Source organism: Phlebotomus argentipes, unplaced genomic scaffold (assembly GCF_947086385.1).
Source record: "Phlebotomus argentipes unplaced genomic scaffold, Phlebotomus argentipes genome assembly contig_5, whole genome shotgun sequence".
Classification (NCBI taxonomy): Eukaryota; Metazoa; Arthropoda; class Insecta; order Diptera; family Psychodidae; genus Phlebotomus; species Phlebotomus argentipes.
Genome location: NW_026776165.1, coordinates 1,502,390 through 1,527,910, shown reverse-complemented (window position 1 = coordinate 1,527,910; position 25,521 = coordinate 1,502,390). Strand labels below are relative to the sequence as shown.

The 25,521-nt window shown below is 49.1% G+C and overlaps 4 protein-coding genes across 9 annotated transcripts in view; 2 read left to right on the top strand and 2 right to left on the bottom strand.

Moving 5' to 3' along the window:
* The first annotated feature begins 45 nt into the window (after positions 1 to 45).
* On the top strand, positions 46 to 18,054 carry LOC132256217 (uncharacterized). Of its 5 annotated transcripts, XM_059752488.1 has the most exons (15): positions 46 to 357; positions 4,107 to 4,875; positions 4,958 to 6,097; positions 6,184 to 6,309; positions 6,375 to 6,494; positions 6,569 to 6,729; positions 6,792 to 7,274; positions 7,403 to 7,461; positions 12,596 to 14,188; positions 14,255 to 14,966; positions 15,041 to 15,177; positions 15,241 to 15,416; positions 15,485 to 15,864; positions 15,934 to 16,075; positions 16,155 to 18,054. In XM_059752488.1, the coding sequence occupies exons 2-15, from the start codon at positions 4,507 to 4,509 to the stop codon at positions 17,214 to 17,216; spliced, it is 6,660 nt and encodes a 2,219-aa protein (XP_059608471.1). In that variant the 5' UTR covers positions 46 to 357; positions 4,107 to 4,506; the 3' UTR covers positions 17,217 to 18,054. The 5 variants fall into 5 exon arrangements, with proteins under 5 accessions (XP_059608471.1, XP_059608469.1, XP_059608466.1 ...); XM_059752486.1 differs by having other exon boundaries at positions 4,107 to 4,833; positions 15,041 to 15,416; XM_059752483.1 differs by having other exon boundaries at positions 15,041 to 15,416.
* Positions 7,899 to 10,190, bottom strand: LOC132256226 (uncharacterized). The gene is made up of 2 exons (XM_059752512.1): positions 10,084 to 10,190; positions 7,899 to 9,428 (listed from the first exon to the last, which is right to left on the bottom strand). Exon 2 carries the CDS (start codon positions 9,356 to 9,358, stop codon positions 8,222 to 8,224), a length of 1,137 nt encoding a protein of 378 aa, XP_059608495.1. The 5' UTR covers positions 9,359 to 9,428; positions 10,084 to 10,190; the 3' UTR covers positions 7,899 to 8,221.
* A 409-nt stretch (positions 18,055 to 18,463) lies between the features above and the next one.
* The window catches only part of LOC132256219 (general transcription factor 3C polypeptide 3), a 135,742-nt gene continuing 128,684 nt past the window's right edge, over positions 18,464 to 25,521 (bottom strand). Inside the window, exons 2-3 of the mRNA XM_059752491.1 lie at positions 21,267 to 21,339; positions 18,464 to 21,167 (exon numbers count right to left, since the gene is read on the bottom strand). Of these exons, the coding sequence (XP_059608474.1) occupies positions 18,602 to 21,145 (2,544 nt within the window). The 5' untranslated portion in view covers positions 21,146 to 21,167; positions 21,267 to 21,339 and the 3' untranslated portion in view covers positions 18,464 to 18,601. The remainder of the gene's footprint in view (positions 21,168 to 21,266; positions 21,340 to 25,521) is intronic.
* On the top strand, positions 21,412 to 25,515 carry LOC132256218 (ubiquitin-protein ligase E3A). Of its 2 annotated transcripts, XM_059752489.1 has the most exons (6): positions 21,412 to 21,586; positions 22,281 to 22,655; positions 22,795 to 23,414; positions 23,548 to 24,469; positions 24,535 to 24,703; positions 24,763 to 25,515. In XM_059752489.1, exons 1-6 carry the CDS (start codon positions 21,549 to 21,551, stop codon positions 25,423 to 25,425), a joined length of 2,787 nt encoding a protein of 928 aa, XP_059608472.1. In that variant the 5' UTR covers positions 21,412 to 21,548; the 3' UTR covers positions 25,426 to 25,515. The 2 variants fall into 2 exon arrangements, with proteins under 2 accessions (XP_059608472.1, XP_059608473.1); XM_059752490.1 differs by lacking the exon at positions 22,281 to 22,655.

Genomic DNA, 25,521 nt, shown 5'->3' with positions numbered 1-25,521 from the left:
TGTCAGCGCGCGGTGACATTCGGCACTACGCCCCACTCTTGCCACCTCGAAGTGGAATCTTGCAACCCTGTTCAAAACAAGATGTCCGCAAAAATCGCGTATACATTATCACATAATTTAATTATCGGATTTTAATTGGAATTTTGAGACATTCTGAGGTGTGTGATGTGCGACAAAGTGCTCTGTGTGTGCCCGTGATGGTGTTGTGACGCCCCATGTGCTGCTAGCCGCGCTCCAGGTGTGATTTTCAGCGATCAGTGTTGAGGCCCGACCTGCTCACATTGAGGCGCTTGCGACGGGGGCCCGTGAACAGCTGCAGACGCGGGAGGCCACTGTGTGGATTAGGTGGTGCGACAGGTGACTAAGGGGGCGCGTGGGAAAGTGTAGAAATCAATGGGAGAAATTAATGGGCTCAGATAACTGTGCTTTGGCCACCATTTCCATTCTGGCGAGATGGTAGCGCCCTCTTGCTGGCGCCCTGCAGCCGAATTGCGGCCCTTGCGGGCTGCTGGGCGCCCACGGGGGTCACCCACCCACTCCTGGGACACCACCCCGTGATCCCCAACCCCGGGCTGAGTGCAAAAAGCACCCTCATTTGCTGTAATCCGTGTAGGAAGGTTGGTGTGCGAGTGTGAGTGACTCCGGGAAGCGTGTGAGTGAGACGGAGTGTGAGAAAGCAGAGGCGAAGAAAATGCAGCGAAAAGTCAATTTCCGCGAGATTTTCTGCAATGGAAATTGCTTAGCGGGGTGCATTAGATGTCAAAGAATGACATTTTGTGGAAAAGTGCGGGATATGTGGTGTGGGATGTAGTGAAAATGCGTCTTGAAAATGTTTCTCCATCTCCCTCCCGCCCATTTACCTTCCGCTGTAATACATAGAGGCGCCTACTATATGGACGACAGCTCCATCTACGACCCAACCTGACTTTGTCTCGCTCTCGTGTGCGTCTCTTTGCCTGGGCGGGCATCGGAGTGCGAGAGAGACGGCGCGATGGGAGCCTGTTAGTTGGGGCTTCGAAAAGGGGTGTGAGAGGATGTCGCTAGCATCTACGTGGAGGAGAGAACGAGAAAGAGAGAAAGAGAGAGAGAGAGAGAGCGAATTGCGGTGTTGCCACAAGAATCGACTTGGAACATTGTGTATTTTCTTCCGATTCTTATTTATCACGAAATTTCTCCACCTCACTTTGATGGGTGTACATAGGGAGTATATGTGTGTGTTGGTACATAGGCTAGGCTCTCTTGTGGGTACATAAAAATAAGAATTGATGTGTGAGAAGAGGCAAAAAGGAGAGACTTTTTCTCGGGTCAGACTCCCTCTCACTCTACCCAAGCGCCGCCATGAGGAGCGACGGTGAGAAGGGGAGACTCGAAAGAATTTTCAACCATCTTTGCCTCTCTTCTCGCCATTTATTATTATTAATAATATTTATTGAAGAGTTTCTCACAATACACACACAACACGCAAGACGGGGGGACGAGAAGGAGGCAAAGAAGCAGTGCAGACGGAGGAGAGACAAAGCAAAATGACAGAGCGAGAGAGAGATGGAAGTGGAGAGAAAAAAGACCTCTAAAATTTGTATTTTTTCGTGTTTCTTACAAGAGAGAACCACCTTTTTTTGCCCACTTCTCGTACATTTCTTAAGACGGTGTTTTTTTGTCTGCACTCTCCCGGTCAATTGAAGTGTGGCGAAGGTAAAGCCGAAGAAAATGAGAGGAGAAAAAAAAAGATGCGGCGATTTTTTCAAGCAAAAAAGGTGATTTTTATTGGCAGTTGGCATGACAATTGCCTGTCACACACGAAGTGACGAGAAAATGGCTAAAAATACGACCTTTAATGCTGATTTCAGGCGAAGGAAATCCCTTTTTGTCTCTCTCTCGCTCTCACTCTCTCTGACTTTGAGGTTATATTGGGGCTGTGATGAGTGAAAATTGCAAGGAAAGCCAGATGGCTTAATGTTTGGGGGGTGATAATCCGGAGAAAAGGGAGGTCTTTCCTATCGATTCACTGCATAAGTATCCATCTTCCGCCCAGTTTGTGGCACTTTCTGCCCTCTTTCACCCTGAAATGTTGTTTATCTTGTCCGGAAATCGATAATACTGCCTTTCCATTGCCTCCTGCATTCGCATTTCTTCGATCTTTTTGTTGTTGTGCGAACAATTTAGGGCGGAATTTGCGCTATTTGCAAGTTGAATGCGGGAATAAAAAGAGGGTATTTATTAGCGAAAATTCTTGTCATTGCTTTTTTTTTCATCTTACTTTAAAGAGAATCGATGGGAAATTGAGGCGTAGTTTCCAGACTATTGATTTTTTCTCATGATGCTTAAATTTAGGAAGAATTTGAGTGCCAAGAAAACAGATTGCCAAGGAAAAGAGATCCTTTTTTTTCTTTCTCAGACGATTATTTTTGTATTTAATAAGTCGCTATTTTTTCCCTAAATAATGTCGTCGTTAAATTGCCTGACATATCTTTGTTTTTTCTTATTAGATTCTAACCTCTCTCTCCAGTTTGATCTTCCTTGCATTGCTTAAATGCATGTAAAGCTCAAAAACTGGTTTAAATACTCATGTGTCCGAGAATAAGCAGTGTTTTCACATATTTTTAGATCCTTTCGTGAATCTGTATATCTGACAATGATTGTGTTTAATACCATCAAATGCATCCTTGATGTATTAAAGGCTCTTTGTAGGGGAATTCCTTGTCCTGCAACAAAGACTCTTTACTCTTTTGGCATCTCGTCTGTAAACGCACAAAGCCTGCCTTTCTGCACCACGCCAGCTCCTCCCTTTTCTCTCTTGTCACTTCCTGGGCTGCTTGTGACGTCTCACTGACCTCTGAATCACCCCGTTTTGCAGGAATTTTCGCTCGTGGGTGCAAAAAAGAGCTTGAAATGTCAGTTGGAAAAACGTGTGTCAGGAAATTCTCGATGAATTTGCGTCTTTTGATATATCTGGGCGCGCGTGTGTGTGCGTGAGAATTCCATGAGTGGGAAAATATCAATGGTGCTTCTTTGCTGATGAGAGAAAATTGATGAATTTCCTCTGTGCTGCGCCACCTTTAATGTTGGCGACCGGGCGCGACTTTAAGAGGCTTGCGTTTTTGGTAAGGGGGACGGGAGAGGGAGGGAGGGTGAATGTGGGGTTGTTCGATGGGCGGAGGGAGGAGAGTTCACGGTGAAAATAGAGTGAGAGAGAAAGAGAGAGTCTCTCTGTCGCCAGAGGGGAAATTGGGAAAAATGCTGTCTTATATAATTGTGTTTTGGGGGGCGCATCAGGACTTCTCGCTCTGTCGTGCAATATAATTTTTGTAATATTTGACAGACGACGGCCTTTTAACTCATTCTTGGCATGATTGTGTATGTGTGTGTGTGTGTGTGTTTGAGGAGGAAATTGCCGTCAATGTATAAATAGCACTCCGTTTTGGGTTTGAGACGCGAATGCGAGCGAGATGACTGCATGTGTTGCGGAATGGGTGTGAGAGCGAGAGCGAGAGGGAGTGAGAGAGTGAGTGGGATGGGAAGCTGTGGAGCTGTCCTAGTCTCGCCCTTATCCCGTTACGTGACATCAAATGAGAAACACACGAAATTCACTGTCATTTCCAACATGGTGTCTTGTGTCTTTGGGGCGCACCATACATAGCGAAATGTCCCCTTTTCCGGGTGCATCCGCGGTAGCTGGTGGGGCTCTGGGGGTGTCTTGCGTGGCTGGATTGCGAACAAGTGGGTGTGCTGAGATTTCTGCAGGTGGAGGGAGAAAAACACCCTGAAATCCCAGGGTAAACAGGCTTCGAGGGTGGCTTTTGGGGTATCCCAGGGTGATCTCTGCAGGGTGAGTGGAGAGTATTGGAGGGGAGCAATATGGTGGCAAAAGTTGGCTCATGCCAGATCGCACTTCCGGGTTCTTCACACTCTCAGTCAGTGTCTCAAAGGGTGTTTCATTGCTGGAAAGCAGTGTCGTTGTTGGGTGATGTGGTCTCGTGGTTTGTGTCTGCTTTTCATGATTTACCCTCTGTAGGTCAAAGGCGCGTGTGTGTTTTCTGCTGCCATATGTGATGATGATGTGAAGTGTGCAATCTGACTAATAAGTGTCTTATTTGGCTTCTTTGCAGGCGCTAAGCGTATAAAAAATGCCCAGTGGATGGCCAGGAGTGCGCTGAAAGTGAGGGCGAGAACCAGAATCAGTGTGGCACAAGAGAGACAGAGTGAATAGGAGGACAAGCGAGCAAGATAGTTTCTAAGATATAGTTGGTTAGATTGAATTTGTGTAATTGTACGCGGTGGCGAGAGAGAGGAGAGAGAATAGGGCAGTTTTTTTTATACACAGAATAATCCATCCCAAGAGCACCCGAGTTATTAATAATAGTGATAAGTCCGGTGATAGACGATAGTTTAGAGAAGGCTGGAAAGAGAGAAAGAGCCAGAGCGAGAGAGAGAGAGAGAGAGTTTCGTGTCTGTGTGTGAAAAATCTCTGTGAAACAAATTGGACGATGCAGGGTGTGACGGAATGAGATGGAAGCGGCTGTTCGACTAGTGCAAGGTGGTGGCCCAAATGGGCAGCGGATTGACACGACGGGCGGCCAGGGTGGGCAGCAGCAGCCGAATGCACTGACACATCAGGTGCGGTCAGTGCCGCCACCGGGAACGCCGTCGGGGGTGGCGCAGGTGCGCCCCATGGACATCCAGGCGGGCTACGTGGGGAAGCTGCAGGCACCCATGCAGAAGGTCAGCCGCTCGAGTCCAATGTCGCCGCCGCGGACTGTCGCCACCACGTACTACACGGGCACGGTGGTGCGCGATCCGGGGGCGCGGTACAGCCAGCAGATCCCCTACAGGCAGGTGGGTCAATACAGAGAGACTCCCTACAAAATGCCAGCCAATGCAAGTTTATTTTCTACCATAATAGATTCGATCTGTACCTAGAGTAGAGTTTGTCAAATTGATGCTGGAATGCTTCTTGCAGGTGCACCAGATGGACTACCATCGTCTCGTGTCGAATGTGTCCTCGGCGACAAACAGCTTGATGGTGGGCGGCGGTGGGAGTGCCGGGCCGGCCATGCACGAGGCGCCACCGCCTGGAATTGTGGAGAATCGCCAGCGAATCTCACTACTGCCGTATGGAGCCGGGAGTTTTATGCCTTCGGCGCAGACGCGTCAGATCCCAGCAGCGCCTGAGCATGAGTTGGACGGGCAGCCGGGCATCAAGAGGATCTGCCTGGGTGATGGCCAAGGTATGCTGAAGATTGAGGAGCAAGATCAAGGGTCTGGCTATCAGCCGCGAATCAAGAGAATTTGTGTGGATGAGACGACAGGAATGCTGAAGGTTGAGGATCCGGAGGCGCAGTCGGCGGGATATTTGAAGAGGATTCGCTTGGGTGAGGCGCCGGGCATGCTGAAGATTGAGGTGCCAGACGCTCCACCAGCAGCGGGAGCTTATCATCCTCAAGTGGAGGCGATCTCACCCACACCCGATTCCGCCGAGGAGTTGCGCGCCACGAAGGACGACTTGCTGCAGCAGATCTCGAAGGTGGACAGTGAGATTGGGAAGGTGGAGAAGTCGATTGAGTCGCTGAAGAAGAAAGAGGCATCGCTCCAGGAGGCGTCAGCCAAGCCACCCGCCACAGAGGAGACGTCCGAGACGCTGCCGAAGCACCGCAGCTTGGCGCAGAAGATCTATGCGGAGAACAAGAGGAAGGCTTCCCTGGCGCACGCAATGCTGACTAGTCTGGGTCCGCCCATTGATCTGCCGCTGTACAATCAGCCGTCCGATGTGGAGGCGTGCCGGGATGTTATTCAGCGGAATGTGGCCTTTAAGCCGAAGCTCCTGCTGCACTGTCAGAAGATCAAGTCGGAGAAGTCGGCACGGAGCGTGGCATTTGCTGAGTGCTACTTCCAGAAGTCGCAGGAGTGGCTGAGGCGGGTGGAGAAGACCGAGGGCAGCGCCAAGCGGAAGACGAAGGAGGCGAAGAATCGTGAGTTCTTTGAGAAAGTGTTCCCGGAACTGCGAAAACAGCGCGAAGATAAGGAGAGATTCAATCGTGTGGGTTCGCGAATAAAGTCTGAGGCTGATTTGGAAGAGATTATGGATGGTCTTCAAGAGCAGGTGTGTGTTTTTCCCCGAGCACTGCAGCGTGTGCGTTGTGTGTCAGATAGTCATGCTTTCACTGTTCTTTTTATTTCACTTTGCAGGCAATGGAGGACAAGAAGATGCGCTCTTATGCTGTAATACCACCACTCATGCTCGATGCGCACCAGAAGAAGTACTTCTTCATAAATGAAAACGGCGCTATGGCTGACATGGAGGCTGATTTCAAGGTATTTCACAGCATGGCTGAGATATATAGAGCATGACCCAATTCACAATTTCCGCTGCATTGTAGGATCGTCAACACTTGAATCTGTGGACGACTGGTGAGAAGGAGATGTTTAAGGAGAAATTTCTGCAACATCCCAAGAACTTTGGGGCAATTGCAGCCAGTTTAGATCGAAAAACTGCACAGGTAAGGCAAAGTTCTGCACATTTGTGAAATGTGACACTGATGACGTGTTTAATATCGCTGATTTGTGTTTGCAGGACTGTGTTAGATATTACTACTTGAGTAAGAAGACGGACAACTACAAGCAGTTGCTGAGAAAGGCACGTCAGAGGACGAGAAGTTCGAAGAATCCTCAAAAGTCGACAATAAATCAGTCTCAATGTATTATTGATGCACTAACAACTGGCGTGACGACAAGGTGAGATTGGAATTTTGGGTGTTTGGTGACTTTTTGGCTGACTCTTGTGTGTTCTTTTGCAGATTGCAGCGCGAACAGCAGCAGAAGATTGGCGGCCGTGATCGCTCCACGGCAACATCAACGGCCAGCAGTCAAAATAGCGCAGCGGCAAACACTTCAACCGCTAGTGGCGCAGCCACTCCAGTGTCCGCGGCCAGCAGTAGTGCGTCCGCGCCGGCCAATGTGGCTGTGGTCGGCCAGACGCCAGTGAACAGCCTGGCGGCGTCGAGTAGCGGCCAAGAGTGTGGCACCAGTGAACATGAGACGAGCCAGTCTTTTCTCACGCAGACCACGAGTCAAGTGACCACGACGACAGCCGGCCAGAATCATGTGGAACCGAGCGAGAGTGGCGGACAGAATCACCAGCAGTCGGAGGCTTTTTCCGGCACGCCAAGCGACGCGTCGGCCAACGAACAAAACACCAGTCAAAATTATGGTGCAATTGACAGTATCTCAGTGCCTCTCCATCAAATGGAGTCACATGCGACGACTAAGAAGGACTTGAGGTGAGTTTTTCCTTCATCAGCAAATTCCTGAAATTTTCCATAGAGTCTCGCGGTGCGTGATATTGATGGATTTGTATGTGTTTTTTTTCTTTCTTACTAATTCTATCTTTATTCGACTCTTCACGCAGCATCACACTGGAAAGAACTGGTAAAGATGACTCAACGGAAATCATTGCAGTGGATAAAGGTGAGTGTTTTTTTTTCCCCGTTGTCTCTTTGCGTTCGCGTGTTGGGTTCAAGGGAGAATTTTTCTAGCTTCTCTATTTGGAGGTTTTTCAATGAGTCACACGGTTTTATCTTCTCTCTTAAGCAAGTGATGGGTTTTATTGCTAAATTGTAGGTATTTGTGGGATTTGAACTGAAGTAGAACAGACAGTTTCGGTAGTGAGGAATTGAGATTCTACACAAGATATGATAGTTTGTAAATAAATAAGAATTCTCACATTGTTTGAAGTCTGAGTTGATGAACAGTGACAAATTGTTAGTCATTTCTCACATATTTTTATTGGATTTTTTGCACACTAACAAAATTCTTCAAACCTCTCAAGGAGAGAAAATTTTCAGTTTTATATAGGTTTTTTATGGGGAAGAAAAGTCTCTTTATTGATATGTTTTTTTTTCTGATGTTGTACAAATTCAATTTCTCAGCATTATTTCTATGCTCATGCCTTTGCAAAATTCAGCATATTTGGAGTAAAATTGTGTATTTGATTTCCTGTGTATTTGTGTGTGTTTGTTTAAAATCAGATAAATTGTATTGATTTGTTTATTCACTGATTTTTCATCTCAATTGTTTTTCATGGGGAAATGACTGAATGTGTGTGAGTTGCAGAGGGAAATTTATTTATTCATACATTCGATGAATCGATTGGCCGAGTGTGGGTGGGTGGGTGGCAATTATGAGAAGGGATGGGCAGAGGGATAGCCCTTTGTCCGCAACTGCATTGTTACTCCTCGTGAGTGTTTCTGTGGCACATTTTCCTGTGCTTGTGGACAAAGTAGTAGCTGGGAAACTTACAACCGCAGATTTTGCACGGATAATACTGCACATTGGTGCTCTGAGTGGACTCTTCGGGGGCTTTGGGCGAGACGGAGGGTAGTTGGTGGGGTGACTGAGGCTGAGAGGTGGTTTCTGGTGGGTAGAGATGGCGCTTGGCGTGCTTCAAGTAGCAGTATTGCGAGCGAAAGGTGTGCTTGCAGTGCAAACAGGAGAAGATTTCACTGTTCTGCTGACTCGTTGCGGTTGGCTTTGATGGCTTCTTGGGTGCTGTGCGGCGAAAGATGGGCATCTCCTGAGATTCCTCACTGTCGCGTCGCGGTGAGGAGGAGGAGGAATCTGTGAAGATGGCCAGATTGAGGACACGGCGGAATCTCACGGGACCATCGCAACTGGCAATGTCCACAATTGCTCGGGAAGAGTTGGGATTGTCGCTCTTGGTGGTGCTATCATCGCCTTGGGGAGAGTTTGTGGGTGTGTTTCGGTCTCGCAGACATCCTGGTGGGCTCTTGGTCGTTCTGTCCTCTTCACTGGGCGGCAGCAAGGTGTTGCTGACCGCCCTGAAGGGTGTCTCAGATGCGCTGGGCAGGAAAATGCATGCCGACGGCGATGAGATGAAGTTGAAGTCTGTCTTTCGTGCTTTACTGGCGATTGGCTTGACAATCTTCACACACTGTCTGATGTTCTCAATGTCTCTGACACCATCGGAAGCCTGCGTTCCGGCGCCCATGTAGTTCCACTCGGTTCTAAGTTGATGCTGAAGCATGAAGGACGTGCAGATCTCCAGGACTTTGGGCATGTGCAGCGTGTGGGCGGCGAGGAGGACGCTGAAGACGCTCTCGGCGGTGATGTCCAGGAAGCCAGTGTACATGTAGTTGAGGAGAATGCTGAACTGCTCGCTGGAGATGGTGGGAAGGTAGAGAGTCTTCTCAGGTTCTTGGCAGTCCTCCAAGAGGTTTCGCAGGTAGTGACTGTGATGGATGACTAGAGAACTGTGCACGGCGAATCTCTTTGAAGGCGGAGCGCCAATGTCCAGGATGAGGTCAGGAATCTGCTGACCACTTGCCACATTCCAGTAGTTGAACATAATTAACTGTCTCTTCACTGCACTTTTGGTATTGCGAGAGTGGTTCAATTGTCCTCACTAATTAGTGTCACTTCATTCATTCAAGTGTTACCTTTAACACAAATTTTCGTGGTCATTCTGACAATTTCTCTACCATGACAAAGTTGAGATGTGTCCAAAATAACCACGTTTATCCACTAATAACATAAGCAACACCTAATGAAAGAAGTTCAAAGGCCAGATAGTAAGGAATGTCGTGCTGTCTTATTATACAAATTATAGAGTGTCATAAAGATATTTAAAATGTGCTAAAAATCTCTTTGATGAGTGTCGCATTCTTTCATCTGGAATTCTTAATTGGTGAATCTTAGAGAATTACAGAGGAGGGGAAGAAAAATGTGAAGAGGGTGGCAGTCTCATTATTATTTAATTTTACAAAAGGTGGGATAAAGTGGTGTTTTTTTTTGCTCTCTCTCTCTCTAGAAAGTCAAAAGAATGAGAATAGAAAGGAGAAAAAACAAAAATTCTCTTTATACAATTTTCAAACATTTTGCCTTCATGCTGACTTTTGAATAATTAATTGACTTGTAATTAATTTGATGGTGCGTTTTGTATTCCACTCGCTGTGAACGCATTTGTATATTGCCTATATACGAGTGTGTGTGTGTGTGTCTTTTTTTTGCTGTTATTTCTTTGCAAAGAGACACAAAACAATTAGTCACAAACTCTAAAAAAAAAAAATTTACTTCCGATTTGGAGATTTTGCTAAAATTATTCACAGTTTTGCAAAAAATAAATAAATCGCACGATAATTCAGTGTTGTATTTTTGGTGATGCTGTCGATGCGCGGAAAATGTGCAGAAGGACGATTATCTGAATTGCAACTGAGGATATTTTTGGTGAAACGTGAGATTTTATATCATTTGACTGGTTGGAAAAGTATAACTGACTGTTTTCCATGGAGCATTTCTCCTCTCTCGTCATGAGAATTTCCCCTTCGGAAGTTTGTTGTGATATTAAGACGCAGGCAGAAAATCTGCAAATATCATACATAAATTCATTGAAATGATGAATTGTTAAAATTTTAATCAATTGTTGTTTGCTTTTTCGATTGTGTGATATTAACTGTTTCGGTAATACGCATTGATTACTAGATAAATTCCCAATTAGACATGATTTGTTGTATGACTGTTGCGATCTGCGCAGGTATAATTTGGAAGGGATGATGGATGATTTTGTACATACAGAAAAACCTCTGAAAATCATTCAATTGAAAATTCATCTGTTTGTTCTTCATTTTGCTGAATTGTTTTTGAATCATTCAAGCGTGATTTGATTAAATTTCACGGAGAGGAAATTCAATGAGGAGATTTGTGGTTCATTTCTGATTAATTAACATGATTTTATTTTTACTACCAAGGGTCAGTTGGCTTCTTTAATTGTGAGTCAAATGAGATTTTCCATGCCTTGTGATGATGATGAGGAAGGGTAAATTTGACTGAATGAATAGGTTTTTGAAGTTTTTCACTGAATTTCTACTGGAAAAATCTTATGCAATTTGATGTTCAAGTTTGGTCATTCTGTCCTCAGTCGTTTTTATGTCTTTGAAAGGTCCAAATCAGAGGGAGAAAGTCTGACTTGGATAATCATTTCTCATTCTATAAATCTCTCTTGAAAGCTTTTTTTTCACCTTAGGCGCAATCCTGTTCAAACAGTGTCTTTTCTTCTGAATTCATCGCTTAATTTGGAGAATTTCGCCCTCAGGGCGCTTGTGGGACCCTCAGAAATCATATCATTCTCCGGTGTCAATCGAGGGTTTTCTGTTGAAAAATCCCTCGTTGGCAAATAGTGGAAAATGTGTGCGCTGTGTCGAATTTAGAGAGGGGAGTGAATTTTCCGGCTTTTCCCGCGAATGCAGAGAGTGAATTTTGTGTGGTGCGGGTTTCACATATTAAATATGAGAGAAATGTAATTCATTTTGTCTCTTAATCACGGCAAATGTATCATTCATTTAATATTGACACTAACATTCCCAATTAACTTCCTCCTCTTCTCTTGCACACGCAGTAAATCTGTGCATGTTTGGATTTTCCACTCGATTCCGGATGGAATATCACATTTAACACTGTGTATTTTGTGCCTTCCCGAGAGAAATTTGCCGCTCAATTTTCTTTGCCTTTGATTTCCTTCCATTTCTCATTATCTCAATTGAAAATTTTTCCTCTCGATTGCATCTTGTCCATGTGTCAATTGATTCTTCACTGTATGATTCCACCCTGTGTGTGTGTTTGAGGGATGAAAGGGCGGAAGAGGAGCTCGTGAAGTTCGTGAAGAGGCGGAAGGGAAAGACAGGAAAAAAAGGAAAGATGAGCGAATTTGGAGAGCAACGAGAGAATGTGATGAGATAAAAAAGTAAACGGTAGAGTTTAAATAAGGGGTAGAAATATTATTTGCAGAGAGGAAATGTGGTGGTTACAATATGGCAATATTGACTTAATCGGAGAAATGCTGAGTTGAAGTTATAAATCTTTTAATGATAATTATATTTGCACAATTTCCACAAGAGAGAGAGAGAGAAACAGAAGTGAAACTGGGAAATAAATGTATTGATTTTACTCCTTTTTCTCAAACCACCGCCTTTCATGCATTGCCACCCACTTTTCATCCCTTAGCTTTCTGTGTGGTCAAAATGTGAAGAGAGATTTTGTGTGGGGTTCGAAGTGGAAAGTGTGATTGCAGTGAAACAATAGGCAATTTAATTATTTCACTTGATGTAATTCTGTTGTGGAAAGACTTTTTCCTCGCTGAAATTTGATTGATAAATATGATGATGTATGAAATATTGATTATTGCGCGATATTCTTGATCAATAATTCCCTTTGATGGCATTTCCAGCTGTTGAATAATTACATTTTCCATTGATTTGCGCTCTTAGAGGAGGAATTGATGAATTATTTGCTGATATGCTGTGAATGATTAATGTTTATTCGAGAGCTCTTCATTCAATTGAGATCAGATGCACTTTTGATTCGCTTTGAACAGGAAATTGAGTGTAATATTTGGTGTAAAAGTTTGAATTGCTCACTTGAAATGTTTTCAGTTTGAATTTTGTCTATGGAAAATCTATGATTTTCCTGAAAATTCTCATATAAAAGCACTCAATCGATTGGTGGAGGAATAAAAAAGAGTTAATCTCAGTAATTCCTCAGTGTGAATACGCAATGAAATTGCTTTAAATCGATTGTTTTCCCTTTGCAGATGTCCTCCAGTTCTGCTTCGTGTGCAAGGCGTCGCTGTGCTCTCGGAGTCGGCCGCTGGAGAAGAGCCGGTGCAAGCAGTATGGCATCCCAGAGGCGAGTCTCGTGGCCGGAGCGCGTGTTTGCAACACGTGCCAGTGCAAGTCGCTGCGCTCCAAGTACTCCAGCTGTCCACTGCCGACATGTCCCAATGCGAAGGATCGCGTGAAGCGCTTCAGGAATCTGCCGACGCGTCTGTTTGATCTGGCGCCAGAGATTCGTGATGCAATTGTGGCGGAATTCCAGATTCCGCCGGGCGTGCAGAAGTGCTGCTCGGCTTGCTTGATCAGGATCAGGCGAAAGTTGGCGCCACACATTCAGACGGCGGTGTTCACGGATGAGGAGGTGGGGCGGCTCAAGGGGGCGCTTGGCGAGTGGGGTCACAACTGGCAGAAGCTAGAAGAGGTGATGGGCAAGCCCGCGGCCACGGTGAGGATGTTCTACTCGGTGAACAGGAAGAAATGTGGTCTGGAGGAGGCGGTGGCGGAGTACTACAAGAAAAATCCGGGCGAGATGAGGGAGATGCAGGGCGAACTCTCGGATGTGGACGAGTCGGACTTCAGCACGTCGTCGTGCGATGAAAGAGAGGCAAATAGTGACACGGCGTCGGCTGAGAGTCCGCCGACAAATGCAGCGCCTGGGCAAATGCCATCAGTGGGAGTTGTTCCCACCGGGAAATTATCTCTCGAGGTGGACGCAATGGCAGCTGGTCAGATGGGGATGGTGAAGAAGTCAGAGGAGGAACGCCTGCCGCAGCCAGAGCCGGCGAAGCGTCACTCGATGAAAAGTGTGGAGGAGTGTGATTCGTCGGCCACGGAGACGGCGGATGAGGAGAATGAGTTGTCACCAGCCAACAGACAGAGTCCCAAAGTGCTGTTGTATCCCAATCAGACGACCATCACGATGCTGCCATTCTCTGGCCAAAATGGACCGCGTGATGTCTCTTCGCCGCCGCAGAATGTTCGCGATGTGGTGCTGAATGTGATTGAGAGGAGTTTGAAGACTTCTGGGCCGCAATTGACGACACCGGCGAAGGTGGGCATCATCAAGACGCCATTTGCCATGGAGCCGCGGCCGGAGTTGTACATGCGTGAAGTGAAGGAGCCTCCGCATCCGTCCGACACGCTGGCAACGATTTCCGTACTGAATAGCCAGAATCGCGCACTGATGGCTGGTCAGCAGCCGCCACAGCATCATCCGGGCGTGTCTCAGGCGGCAGCCGGACAGTTTGCGGCAACAATTACACCAGTTCCGCTCACAAAAGTGATGTCACCGGCCACGGCGGAGATGCAGAAGGACACGATGAAGATGTACGCGGCGATGCGAACTGAGCCGGAGCCACAAACGCTGGATTTGAGCGTGAAGAAGCAACAGACGAGGGAAATGGTGCCGTCGGCAAAGAATCCACCGCCTACACAGCAACAGATGGCCAACAATGTGGTGGCAATGCTGAGAACGGATGCTGGGACGACGCAGATGAGTCTGCCGCAGCAGACAGTGTCGCCGAATCACATCTACCAGACACACCAAGGATATCATCAGCAACAAGGGCCAGGTGAGTTGTGTCAGAGAAGTGGCAAATGTTGTGATTTATTTGCTAATTCTTGCTTAATGCGCACAGGCGGTCGATCGGCCAAGTCACCATCCGTGTTTGTGCCCATTTCCGTGGGGCAGCAGCAGATGTATCATCAGGTGCCGGCGACCAGAGCCACTCCTGTCACGGCCGCCACGATGATGAAGAGCAAGATGAGTCCCAAGCCAACAATGCAGCAACCGCCGCCCCACACGTCGGCGAATCCCAAGGGTTCCATCACGCACGGCACGCCTGTGAGTTCCGTGAGCCAACCGGCCACTTTCCTGCTCCAGGCGCCGCCCAATGCGTCGCCTCGCTTTGATGCAGCCGCACAGCCGGCGCCTGAGAAGATTGGGAGTATCACGCAGGGCACACCGGTGCACATGCCGCCCCATCATCTCAATGACAAGCACCGCGTGTATGAGTACTACAAGAACAGCCGACAGAGTCCGGCGCAGCCACCACCGCCGCCTCCACAGAGCAGTCCGCAGGCGAACTACACTCCCTATGCGCGCTCCTTCGGCATGGATCAGCAGCAGCTTAGCTCGCGACAGATCATTGTGAATGACTATTTCACGTCGCAACAGATGCACGGACAGTCGCGCGGTGCAAGATCGGCTCAGCCGACGTCCGAGAAAGATGCACATTCGCCGCGAAATGTGGCCACGATCAATGCTGGATCTGTGGCGATGTACTACGATAAGGAGCGTCAGCGCAGTGATTACATGAGCAGATCTTCGCCGGCGGACAATACGAATAGGTAAGTTGGATAAGTTTGCTCTAACAATTCCGCGAATGGATTTTTATTTACCAGTCTTCGTTTGTGTTTGACAGTCTCAATCGATCGCTGAAAACACCGCCGCCGCCCCAGCGTCAGGGCGTGATTCAGCGCCACAATACTTCGGGCTCGAAACCTTCGAGTCCGGCACCGAATCGACTGCACGTGATGCAGCATCACTACCCGCCGCCAGGTGAGCGAATGGCTGGAGCAGTGAAGGAGCGCGAGCGTGCTCTAACCGGTGCCACTCTTGCAGGGCACGAGGCGTTCTCGTCGCTCGTGGATGTGGCTGTGCAGCAGCCACTGTTGCCCGTGCCGCAGGACAAACGCCCACCCACTTTCCAGGGCAGTCCTGCCACGCATCACGACATCCGCCTCCACCACATGGCTTTCCAGTTGCACCAGCATCAGCAATTCCAACAGCTGCAGCAGGTAGAACATTTGACTGGGGAGCTTTGCTTGATTTAGCTCTCTACTAACTGTGATTTCTTGTGTTGCAGCTCGAGAAGTTGGAGTCGCAAAAGAGACACGCATCGCACATGCCTGGAGGGACATTTGAGGAGATGCAATTCGAGAGGGAACGTCGAGAGGATCACTTTTCGGGACGTGACAGTCATCCGGGTGCGCATGAGATGATGGAGCGACATGGACACCATGAGCGTGAGCTTCACTCTGACCACGAGCGCTTGATGGAGCGCGATGCGATGCTGGCGAGTGCGAATGAAGAGAGAGCGGCGGCTCTGCACAATGCCGAAATGGAGAAGGCTGCTGTGGAGCAAGAGCAACAGAGGCGTCTGGCCATGGCGCAATCGACATCTTATGAACCACCAAAAGTCACTGCTCGACAGATTCTGGACCGTGATCGCGAGAGAACGGAACGGTGAGGACAAATTGGGAGAATTTGGGATTGACTTGAGTGAGATATTGATTGATTGATGTGTCTCCACAGATCCTTGGGACCGCCGAGATCGACAGATGGAACACTGACTGCGGCCAATTTGATTGACGCTATCATCACGCATCAGATCAACCAGAGTGCATCGGAACCACCGCCGGTGTCCGTCAGTAGAGCTCTCCACAAGACAGCTTTCGTGAGTGTTTTCACCCTATCAACAAGTGTCTAATTATCTCCTGGTCAATGTAACCGTCTTGTTTTTTCTTTCCCTGCAGTTTGCTGGACGTGATCTGCACGGTGGCTCTGTGTATGAGAACAGCGGCAGCTCTGGCAGTTCTGGAGGCGGCAGTGGAAGCGCCGGCAGCGGCTCGAGTGGCTCCCAGGCGGCGAATGTGATAAAGATAGGCTTCGACAATGAGCCAGACACGCGAATGCCGTCTGCCGGGCCAGTGATGACGAAGAACATCACGATTGGACAGCTCACAGACTCCATCATTCAGAAGGACTTCGGGCCGAATCCCTTCCATCCGCTGCGGCAGACGCAGTTCATGCAGTATCCGTCGGCGGACGTGCTGTTGGCGGATCAGTGGGGCAGACGGCTGAGTGGGAAGGAGGGCGTCGTGACGGTGGACAGACTGAAGAAGGCGGCCGCGGAGGAGATGAAGAAGGAAGAGGGCAAGGTTGGCGACAAGGATGACGGTGCTGAGGATGTGAGACAAGTGAGCGGCATGAGAATGACAGCGCCGAGTCCCAATCATGCGGCCGCACTCAAGTCCACGGCCGTGACTGTGTCGGAGGCGTCGCCAGAGCCGAGCGGGGCGTTTTATCACTTGAACGACTCAGATCGGCGGCAGCACGGCGCCATTCCCGCCCATCAGACTCAATTTGCGCTGGATTGCTATGTGAAGAACAGGATTGTGGAGGCGATGCGCACGGAGGACGAGAAGCGGAGTGACACGATGGAGCGCGAGCGTGAGCTGCGCGAGATGGTGCACATGAAGCAGGCGGCGGCGGCAGCGGCAGCGGCGGCGGCAGCGTACGGAAAGATGGAGGTCGTGGTGGAGAAGACGGCGGCGAGCGACGCGGCGGGCGATGAGGCGACGTCAGCTGGTGTGATGATGAAGCAGCAGAGCTTCGTCCCGGCGACGTCGGTGACGAGCTTCTCCGCCAGCGCCTATCCGTATCCCTTCAGCGCCCTAAACGTTGTGGCCCAGGCACCGCCCACGAGCATCGCCGCGGTGGCCATTGCGAAGAGCAGCGAGGAGAGCCGACCGCCACCGCCGGAGCCGAAGCCGCTGCTCTCGGCGCAATACGAGGAGCTGAGCGATGAGGAGTAGGCCTGCATTTCGGATCACGTGAGCATTGAGATTACTATGATTTCTTCATCTCCACTCTTCTGACAGTCTGTCCTCTGCCTCTCTCTCTCTCTCGCCCTCTCTCTCCCTCTCGCGCTGTGTTTAAGAGGGAGTCTTGTAATTTTCCCTTTCCCCACTCTTGAGCCCTTCGTTTCGCTTTTTATATAAATATATTATATATACAGATATACAGTAAATTATGTATAAAATAACAATGAGAGGAGAATGTTGTATTTAATAAGGATAAGTCGAGGCGTCGAGAGAGAGAGAGAGAGAAAGAGAGTGGAGTGGGGAGAGGGGAAGGCGAGAGTTGTGTGAGTGAAGAGTGGAGATCATTTTTTGTTTATCTTTTAAAATATAATAAAATATAGATAACTACCTTTTCACCGTGAAAAGTGCATATAAAAATAAAATAGATAATGAGCGTGTGATTCACACTGATCCACACACACACACACCCACACAGAGTAAGAAAATATACACCCTGAAGGAAAGAATAAAAGAAAAAAACACACTCAGAATGAATGTAAAACACGTCTTTTGTATGACAGAAAGAGTTAGCAGAAAAGAAAAAGAGGGAGAAAGATAAAATATTAACTATTTAGTAAGTGAAATAATATTGCGTGAGGGATGAAGCGCGAGGCGATGTTATCAATCCATATGTTTTTTGTTTCTTCTCTATGATAAAGAAAAATCTATTCTTTGTTTTTGAAAGATGACTATGAAGAAATAAGCATGCAAACCATATTTTGTGTTGACAAGAGAGAGAGAGAAACATTAGTGCGATTTTTGTTCCCTCACGAGAGACACAGAGAAAACTGCTATGAGAGCGGAAGAGTATAAATAATAAAGAAAAAAAAATATAGTGAAAAAAAACAAGTCTTTTAGGAGCGAAGAAAATCTATTATTGAGAAAAAAAAACTGCAGACATGAGAGAGGAGAGAATGACTTGAGTTTTTTTTTTTTTAGATGGTAAGAAGAGGAGAGATAAGAGAGAAGTGAAAACAGCTGAAAAATACTTTGTAAATAGGCGTTTAGGACGGAAAAAGTGTGCGAGGAGAGGAAATTTGAGGGAGGGTGAAGATGATGATTAGATGAAAATAAAAAGATGATAAACTGTTGGAGAACTAACGATAATTTCTTGTCTCTTAATGAAAAAAAAAAATGGAAATATATATACTACACACAAGAAATGGTAAATACAGATGAAAATGCAAATTTTACGCTTTTCTTTCACTCTTTCTTTCGCTCCGCAGCCAGATTTGTCCATCTGCCATCGCTGGTAAGTTCTTAATCTCTGTGGTAGAACTGTGACTGAAATTGATTCATTGACTTAGCGAAATTCATTTATTCTGAGCCTCAATCATTCAGACCACAATGTAGTTGTAGAGATAGAATCTGGCCAGATCGTAGTTGCGCGACTCCTTGTAGATCAGGTGCAAATTGTACGCCGTGGCGCGCTTCAGGTCCACAATGTGCGGATGCTGCCTTATCATGTCGCTGGTGTGCTGCAGCACCTTCTTGTAGTAGCTCACGGCGACGTGGTGGATGCCGATCTGCTGGTAGAACCTGCCCATGTTGTACCACACTTCGTGGGCGGCCTCCGGCTCGCGCTTCTTCACGTACTCGTCCATGAAGGTGATGCCCTGCTTCAGGTACATCGGCCGGTTACCGAACTTCTGGCTGCCCAGCTGCAGGAAGGTCACGCCCACGAGCAGGGCGTTCATAGGATTCTTCGTCTTCATGTACAGCGACATGTAGTCGTTCAGGGCGTACTTGTACGTGCCACTGGCCAGCCAGTAGTTCGCCCTCAGCACACTGGTCCTGGGATCTAGCTCGTTGCCGTGCCTGTTGAGCAGTCGCTGGAGGAATCTGTTTGCGCGCACCTCGTCCGAGTTGTTGTTCATCACGTTGAACAGATTCCACGCTCTGGCCTCGTGCAGGTTCTTCATGAGGAACTCCTTGACGATGTAGTAGCCAATGAGGGTGTCTCTGTTGAGCAGACACGCCAGCAGGCACATGAAGCCAATGTCCTTGATGTGACTCTGGAATCTCTTGGACGTCAAGGCGGCCAGCGTGATCTTCTCCATCACGTCGTATCGCTTGCTCTCGCCCACTGTCCTCACCACGTCGCAGAATAGCGTCCACTCCTCCTCAATCGTCGGCTCCTCTGTACTCTTCGTGAACTCCGGCCCATCGGCGTCGTCCATGTTCTCCAGGCGCACCTGTCGCAGCTCCTTGATGCTGGTGATCTTCTGCGAGTATGTCTGCACGAACGCCGCCACCTCCACCTCCTCGCGATTCCTGTACTTCACGCAGTGCCTGGAGAAGAGGATGTAGCTGAGATCCACGTACAGCTCCAGGTTTCCCGTCTCCTTCAGCATGAAGCAGCGCTCGTACAGCAGCTTAGGATCGATCAGATCACTCTCCAGGTCCTGCTCCAGCGCCTTCAGCGCCTCTTGTGGCTGATTCTTCAGCTTCAGCAGAGCCGACAGCGTGAGTCTGGCGTCCAGATGCGTCGGCGCCAGACTCACCACCATTCGGTAGGAGTTGATGGCGTCATCGTGCCTCGCCATGGCCCTGTAGCAATCTCCGTGGCGAAGCCACACCTCGGCGTAGCTGAAGTTCTGGCTGTACACGAGCGGATCGAGGAGCTTCAGCGCCTTCTCGTACTCATTAACCAACATCAGCGCCTCAGCCACCTCGAGAACGCAATCGCCGTCCACCTCCACATTGACGTACTTCAGGATGTTCTCGATCACCAGGTCGATGAAGGGCTTCACCTGCAGATGTATCAGACTCACCGAAAGCTTCGTGCGGAAGTCAATGATGAGACTCTCAGGGATGACACAGTTCGTCACCTTCCCTTTGATCACAGTCACTCTGGCGTCGGTGTGATTGCAGAGGATCTCCACAGCCTTCTCGTACATGCCCTGCATCATCAGCAGTTCCAGCAGGAGATTCAAGTCCGCCGTGGTGAAGAGATTGGGGATCTTTTCGTACGCCCGCCTCATGGCCTCCAGCGCCTTCTGGCAATTGTTCTCCTGGTGGAACTTGTGCGCCACCTTTTTCGCCACCGACAGCAGATACTCACCCTGATTCTCGGGAATGTACGAGATCATGGTGAAGTAGCACTGCAACACGAAGCGATCCTCTCCCATCTTCTCCAGCAACTCGATCCGCTTCAGGCGCAGCTCAAAGTTCCGCGGATCGTACTTGAGCGCCTTTGTGAGACAGAAGACCGCCTGCTTCATGTTTCCCGCCTCCTCGGACAGCTCCGAGAGGCGCATCCAGTGATGAGTGTCGCCGGGATCCAGATGGGCGGCGATCAGCATGAATTGCATGCACTTCTCAGTGTCTGTCATCTCGTAAATCTGCGCCAGCGTGTGAAAAGGCTCCGCTGCCAGCGGCACTTGCCGAATGATCTCCAGACAAACCTTCTTGGCCAGTTCGTTGTCACCTCTGGCATAGCAGAGATTCGCCTCTCCCATCAAGCCCTGCAATGCTGGCGGAAGGATGCACTTCCGTCGCCTATACAGCCGCCCATCTTTCATTGTCGTCCCAGAAAGTTGACCTCTGAAGGCATCCCGGCGAGACATCATCAGCTCCTTCTCGAAAGCCTCTCCCTGATTACCCTCTTCCGCATCCTCCTCAGCACCTATGTCTTCAGTATTGGTGCCCATGCGCTCACTGTACTCACTGAACGACAGCTCGCCGTTCACCAGCTGCTTGATCAGTTCCTCTTCCTCCTCAATTGAGCTCACCAGAGGCTTCCGAGGAGGCAATTGCTCCACTTTTATGGGCTCTAACGGTACGAACTTAGACAACTCCTCCTCATTGAGAGTAGCACTGTCGATCTCTTCGATAATAACATCTTCCACGATCTTGGAAGTGCTGGCAGTGCTGGCCATTCCGGAAGATCTGCAAGGATCACTAAAGCCGGCAATAATAAGAAAAATAATCAGAAGAATAGAAATTATTCAACAAGTTATAATTGTAGGCACTCAAAGAAATAATATTCACGACAAATACCTTGCAAGTTGTCTGTTTTCTATAGTTTTTCGCTGCTTTTCCAGAGCAAAACATCCAAACAACAACAAACCAATTCCACGTGACTTTGACGGCCGAACATCGCCCCTCAAGCGACAGCGGCGCCGCGTGTCGGAAATAGAGCGCAAACTCGGTTTAATGGAGTCGAATTGGTGAAAAGGACCCAAAACAAGTGATTTTCCCTAGGAAATAGACTCTTTTATACTCAAAAAGTAGTGCTATAGGACAGAAAAGTAGCTTCGCCAAGGATTACAGTGTTATCTTATGAGCTCGGAAAGCCAGAAAACAGACGACGATTCAAGGTGAGATGGCTTTTCTTCAATGTCATCCTCCCGATCTTGTTATCATTCTTTGTGACCCCTTTTGTGCCCCATTTACTCAAATATCTCTCATCTGGGAGGTGGTTTTCCAGCAGCCGATGGAGGCCAAAAGAACTACAGTGTGTTTGGGCAGGAAAGTGCGATGAAATGTGTGCAAAAACAAAGTTAAGAGACAGATCAAGGGAAAGTTGGGTTATGTTTGGGATAATGACGACGAAGATGGAAAATTGCGTGGAAAATGATATTTCCCAGACGTCGGAAGTGCTTTCTTTTGTCTATTCCTCTCCTTCGTGACACTGCCCATCTCTTTGTCCCACTCGTGGTGACATTGGGTGGTCGGAGGCGGCGAGAAAGCGTCCAACAATGAACAGAGACAAGGAGAGCGACGGTGATGAGCGATTTTCTTTGATTTTCCACACTTTTCCGCCCAGTCTCTGCACCGTTACCCAGGCTTATGGTCGCGTGAGTGCTCATAATAGTGCTAAAGTGGAGTTTATTTGCGGAAAATGGGTCTCTCGCCGGATTCAATTGACTTTCCGTGAGTTGATGGGCGTTTTCTGTGGGCTCTTCTTTTCGCACATGACTGGTGAAAATCCCTTCCAGGAGAGAGATATTTGAGGATTCCCGTGTCCCGTTCTGTGGCGCATGTGTCTTTGTCTAAACCTCCAATTTGCAGGGCTTCTCAAGGATCGTCGTCCCCAGAGTCGCAGGACACAGAGACGATCCTGCTGTCCAGCGTCGGATTTCTTCCTGAGGTGCTCGACGCCCAGGCGTGCAGCAGTGCTGAAAAAGAGGAGGAGATGAAGCGGCAGGCTGTGAAGAAGCGCATCGAGCGCTACTTCTACCAATTGCTGGAGGGATGTGGCAATTCTGAGTGTGGCAATCGCTTCTGCGCCTCCAGTGGCAAGGTGCCCGCGCTGACACCCGACCAGGCGGCCGCCAGGGCGCTTCAGCTGTTCGCCGAGGAGGCCACACTCTGCACATCTGTGCAACCGTCCAAAGTAGCGAGAACTGAGGGCAGTGAAACTCATCCCAGTTCATCAGATTCCAGGTATTTCTCCAACTTTGTCGTTTCTTCGTCCCCCAAGAGTCTCTCTCTCTCTCTCTCCTGTCCAGGGAATTGTGCGGAGATGTGTCGGCAAAGGCTTGACGAAGAGAAGGATTGCTTATCTTTGTGCGTGTATTTTCAGTTCAGAGCCGATGGCGTGCACGAAAGGTGACGAATCTCCGTCGCAGTCCTCGAGTCACACCAACTCTAGTCAGGAGTCACACAGGGACACCAGGGAGGGATGCACGCACCTTGACGAGGAGGTGATTGAGGGCCTGGTGGTCAGTTGCATCGAGAAGAACTCACCGCTGTTGCTGATTCGCAGTCTGGGGGCGATTTTTTCGTCCACTGACGCCGTGGCGGCCAGTTTTCGTGCCCGAGCGGTGACGCCTATTGATTTGCTGTTGCGAAAGGCGCCGCAGAAGGATCTGAGACAGCTGACGAAAGAGGATCTACGCTCGTTGGAGGGGGATTTGGACAAGGATGAGGACAGCTCGTGTGCTGGCAAGGAAACCCCACCGGAAATCCATGAGACTGACGTGGACGTAGTGGGATTGAGGCGATCGGTGAAGCAACTGTTCGGCCTGGACGATCCTGAGGCCAATAAGCCGAGGAACACGTTTCCGGTGTTCGAGCCAGTGAATAATGCCCTCCAGACGCTCGCGACGTCACTTAAGATGGACCTCGAGGTCACGACACAGCGAGATGCCATCGAGGACATCATCAGGATCTTTGTCATTGTCTTCGAAGTGATGTGCATCTGTGAGTATTTTTAGCAAATCGAACAATGGCTCTTTTGTCTCTGTCGGTGTTATTGAACCGGGAAGTCATCAGGGACACGAAGGTGACCGAGTTTCTCGGTGTATATTGACAGAGTGTGTCTGTGTCTTTGCAGCTCCCACGGAATTCCTCGAAGGCGCTCTCACGAGGATGGCCAGCGCCGTGGTAAGCTTACCGACGTGGGCTCAGGCGCGTCTTGCGTGGATTTGGGCGCGGAATTGTACGCCGATTCTGCGGCCGCTGCTGGAATCACTGCAGCAGATCATCACACTTCAAGTGATTCCCACGATGATTCCCGTGCAGGACAATGAAGTGATCGTAAATGCCACGAAGCTGATGAAGATCCTGTACTACGCGGACATCCTGGCGGGTGAGGTGGATCCCGTGCAGCTGCGCGAGGAGGATGTGGCCAGCGCTGAGGCTGGTGACGAGGATCTCGAGGCCACGGCGCGATGGAGTTTTGACGATGTAAAATTCGCCGCCACGGCGAAGGCGGACGCTCTGGCACAGGAAGTGGGCGTGCAGCCGGTGGACGCAAGGCGTCCATTTCTACCACTGGCGGAGTTCTACAATGAGTCACTGAGTGACACCATCGAGATGGACTATGACTATCTGAACTACAAGAACATGCACATGGATGAGAAGAACATGAACAAGAAGTTTTGCTTCATGCTGTACTCATTCATCCTCACGCCGGCCACGAAGACATTGGCGCTGTACTACGACAGTCGCATCCGGATGTACAGCGAGCGGCGGATTAACTTGTTCACCACCCACTTGTCAGGACAGACGCCCAATCCATATCTGAAGCTGAAGGTGCGGCGGGAGCACTTGATTGACGACGCTCTGATTGAGCTGGAGATGATCACGATGGAGAACCCGAAGGATCTCAAGAAGCAACTCGTGGTGGAGTTCATGGGTGAGCAGGGAATTGACGAAGGTGGCGTGTCCAAGGAGTTCTTCCAGCTCATCGTGGAGCAGATCTTCAATCCAGACTATGGCATGTTTATTAATCAAGATGACACGAACACCATGTGGTGAGTGAGATTAATTGATTGTTTTTGAGGAGTGTTGTGGGTGATTGTCTTTCTTCTTGATTCAGGTTCAATTCAACATCCTTTGAGAATGAGGCGCAATTCACACTGATTGGCATCGTGTTAGGACTAGCAATATACAACAATATCATTCTGGCTGTGAACTTTCCCATGGTGGTCTACAGAAAACTCCTCGGCATCCGTGGCTCCTTCCCAGATCTCGAGGACTGGAATCCCGTGAGTAGAATGGCGGGAAAGTGAGTGGGGAAGGTGCTCACTTCAGATGGCTTTTGCAGAAGCTGTTCAGGAGCCTGAAGGTGATGCTGGAGGACGACGAGTCAGACATGGAGGCGGTGTACATGCAGACATTCGAGATTAACTACCAGGATGTGTTCGGGAATGTGCTGAGGCACGAACTGAAGGCCAATGGGCGCGACATTTCCGTGACGCAGGAGAACAAGCGGGAGTTTGTCGATCTGTACAGCGATTATCTCCTGAATGGGGCCATCGAGAGGCAGTTTTCTGCCTTCCGCAAGGGTTTCAGAATGGTGACGGATGAGTCACCGCTGGGGCTGCTCTTCCGGCCTGAGGAGGTGGAGTTGCTTGTGTGCGGCAGCAAGGAATTTGACTTCGAGGAATTGCAGGCGTCCACGGACTACGATGCCGGATACACGGCGGAGTCGCCCGTGATTCGCAACTTCTGGGAGATCGTGCATGCGCTGCCCGTGGAGGCGCAGCGGCAGCTGCTGGAGTTCACCACGGGCAGCGATCGTGTGCCCGTGGGCGGCCTGAGCAGGCTGAAGATGGTGATTGCGCGCAATGGGCCGGACAGCGATCGGCTGCCCACCAGCCACACGTGCTTCAACGTGCTGCTGCTGCCCGAGTACGCCAGCAAGGAGAAGCTGAAGCTACTGCTGCTCAAGGCCATCAGCTACTGCAAGGGATTCGGCATGCTCTGAGGGGGGAAAAGGACGACTCAAAGACGATGATGACAGTAAATAAGTCAAGAAAAGTGTAACCGAAGATTTTCTCTTGCTTCTTGCGGGATTCTTGCG

Bases quoted from the DNA above. Each gene is read 5' to 3' on its own strand.
- LOC132256217 (XM_059752483.1), top strand. From the start codon at position 4,507: ATGGAAGCGGCTGTTCGACTAGTGCAAGGTGGTGGCCCAAATGGGCAG. The intron at 14,189-14,254 runs GTGAGTTGTGTC...TAATGCGCACAG, and splicing joins TCATCAGCAACAAGGGCCAG to GCGGTCGATCGGCCAAGTCA. The intron at 15,417-15,484 runs GTAGAACATTTG...CTTGTGTTGCAG, and splicing joins AATTCCAACAGCTGCAGCAG to CTCGAGAAGTTGGAGTCGCA.
- LOC132256226 (XM_059752512.1), bottom strand. From the start codon at position 9,358: ATGTTCAACTACTGGAATGTGGCAAGTGGTCAGCAGATTCCTGACCTC.
- LOC132256218 (XM_059752489.1), top strand. From the start codon at position 21,549: ATGAGCTCGGAAAGCCAGAAAACAGACGACGATTCAAG. The intron at 22,656-22,794 runs GTATTTCTCCAA...GTGTATTTTCAG, and splicing joins CCCAGTTCATCAGATTCCAG to TTCAGAGCCGATGGCGTGCA. The intron at 23,415-23,547 runs GTGAGTATTTTT...GTGTCTTTGCAG, and splicing joins CTTCGAAGTGATGTGCATCT to CTCCCACGGAATTCCTCGAA.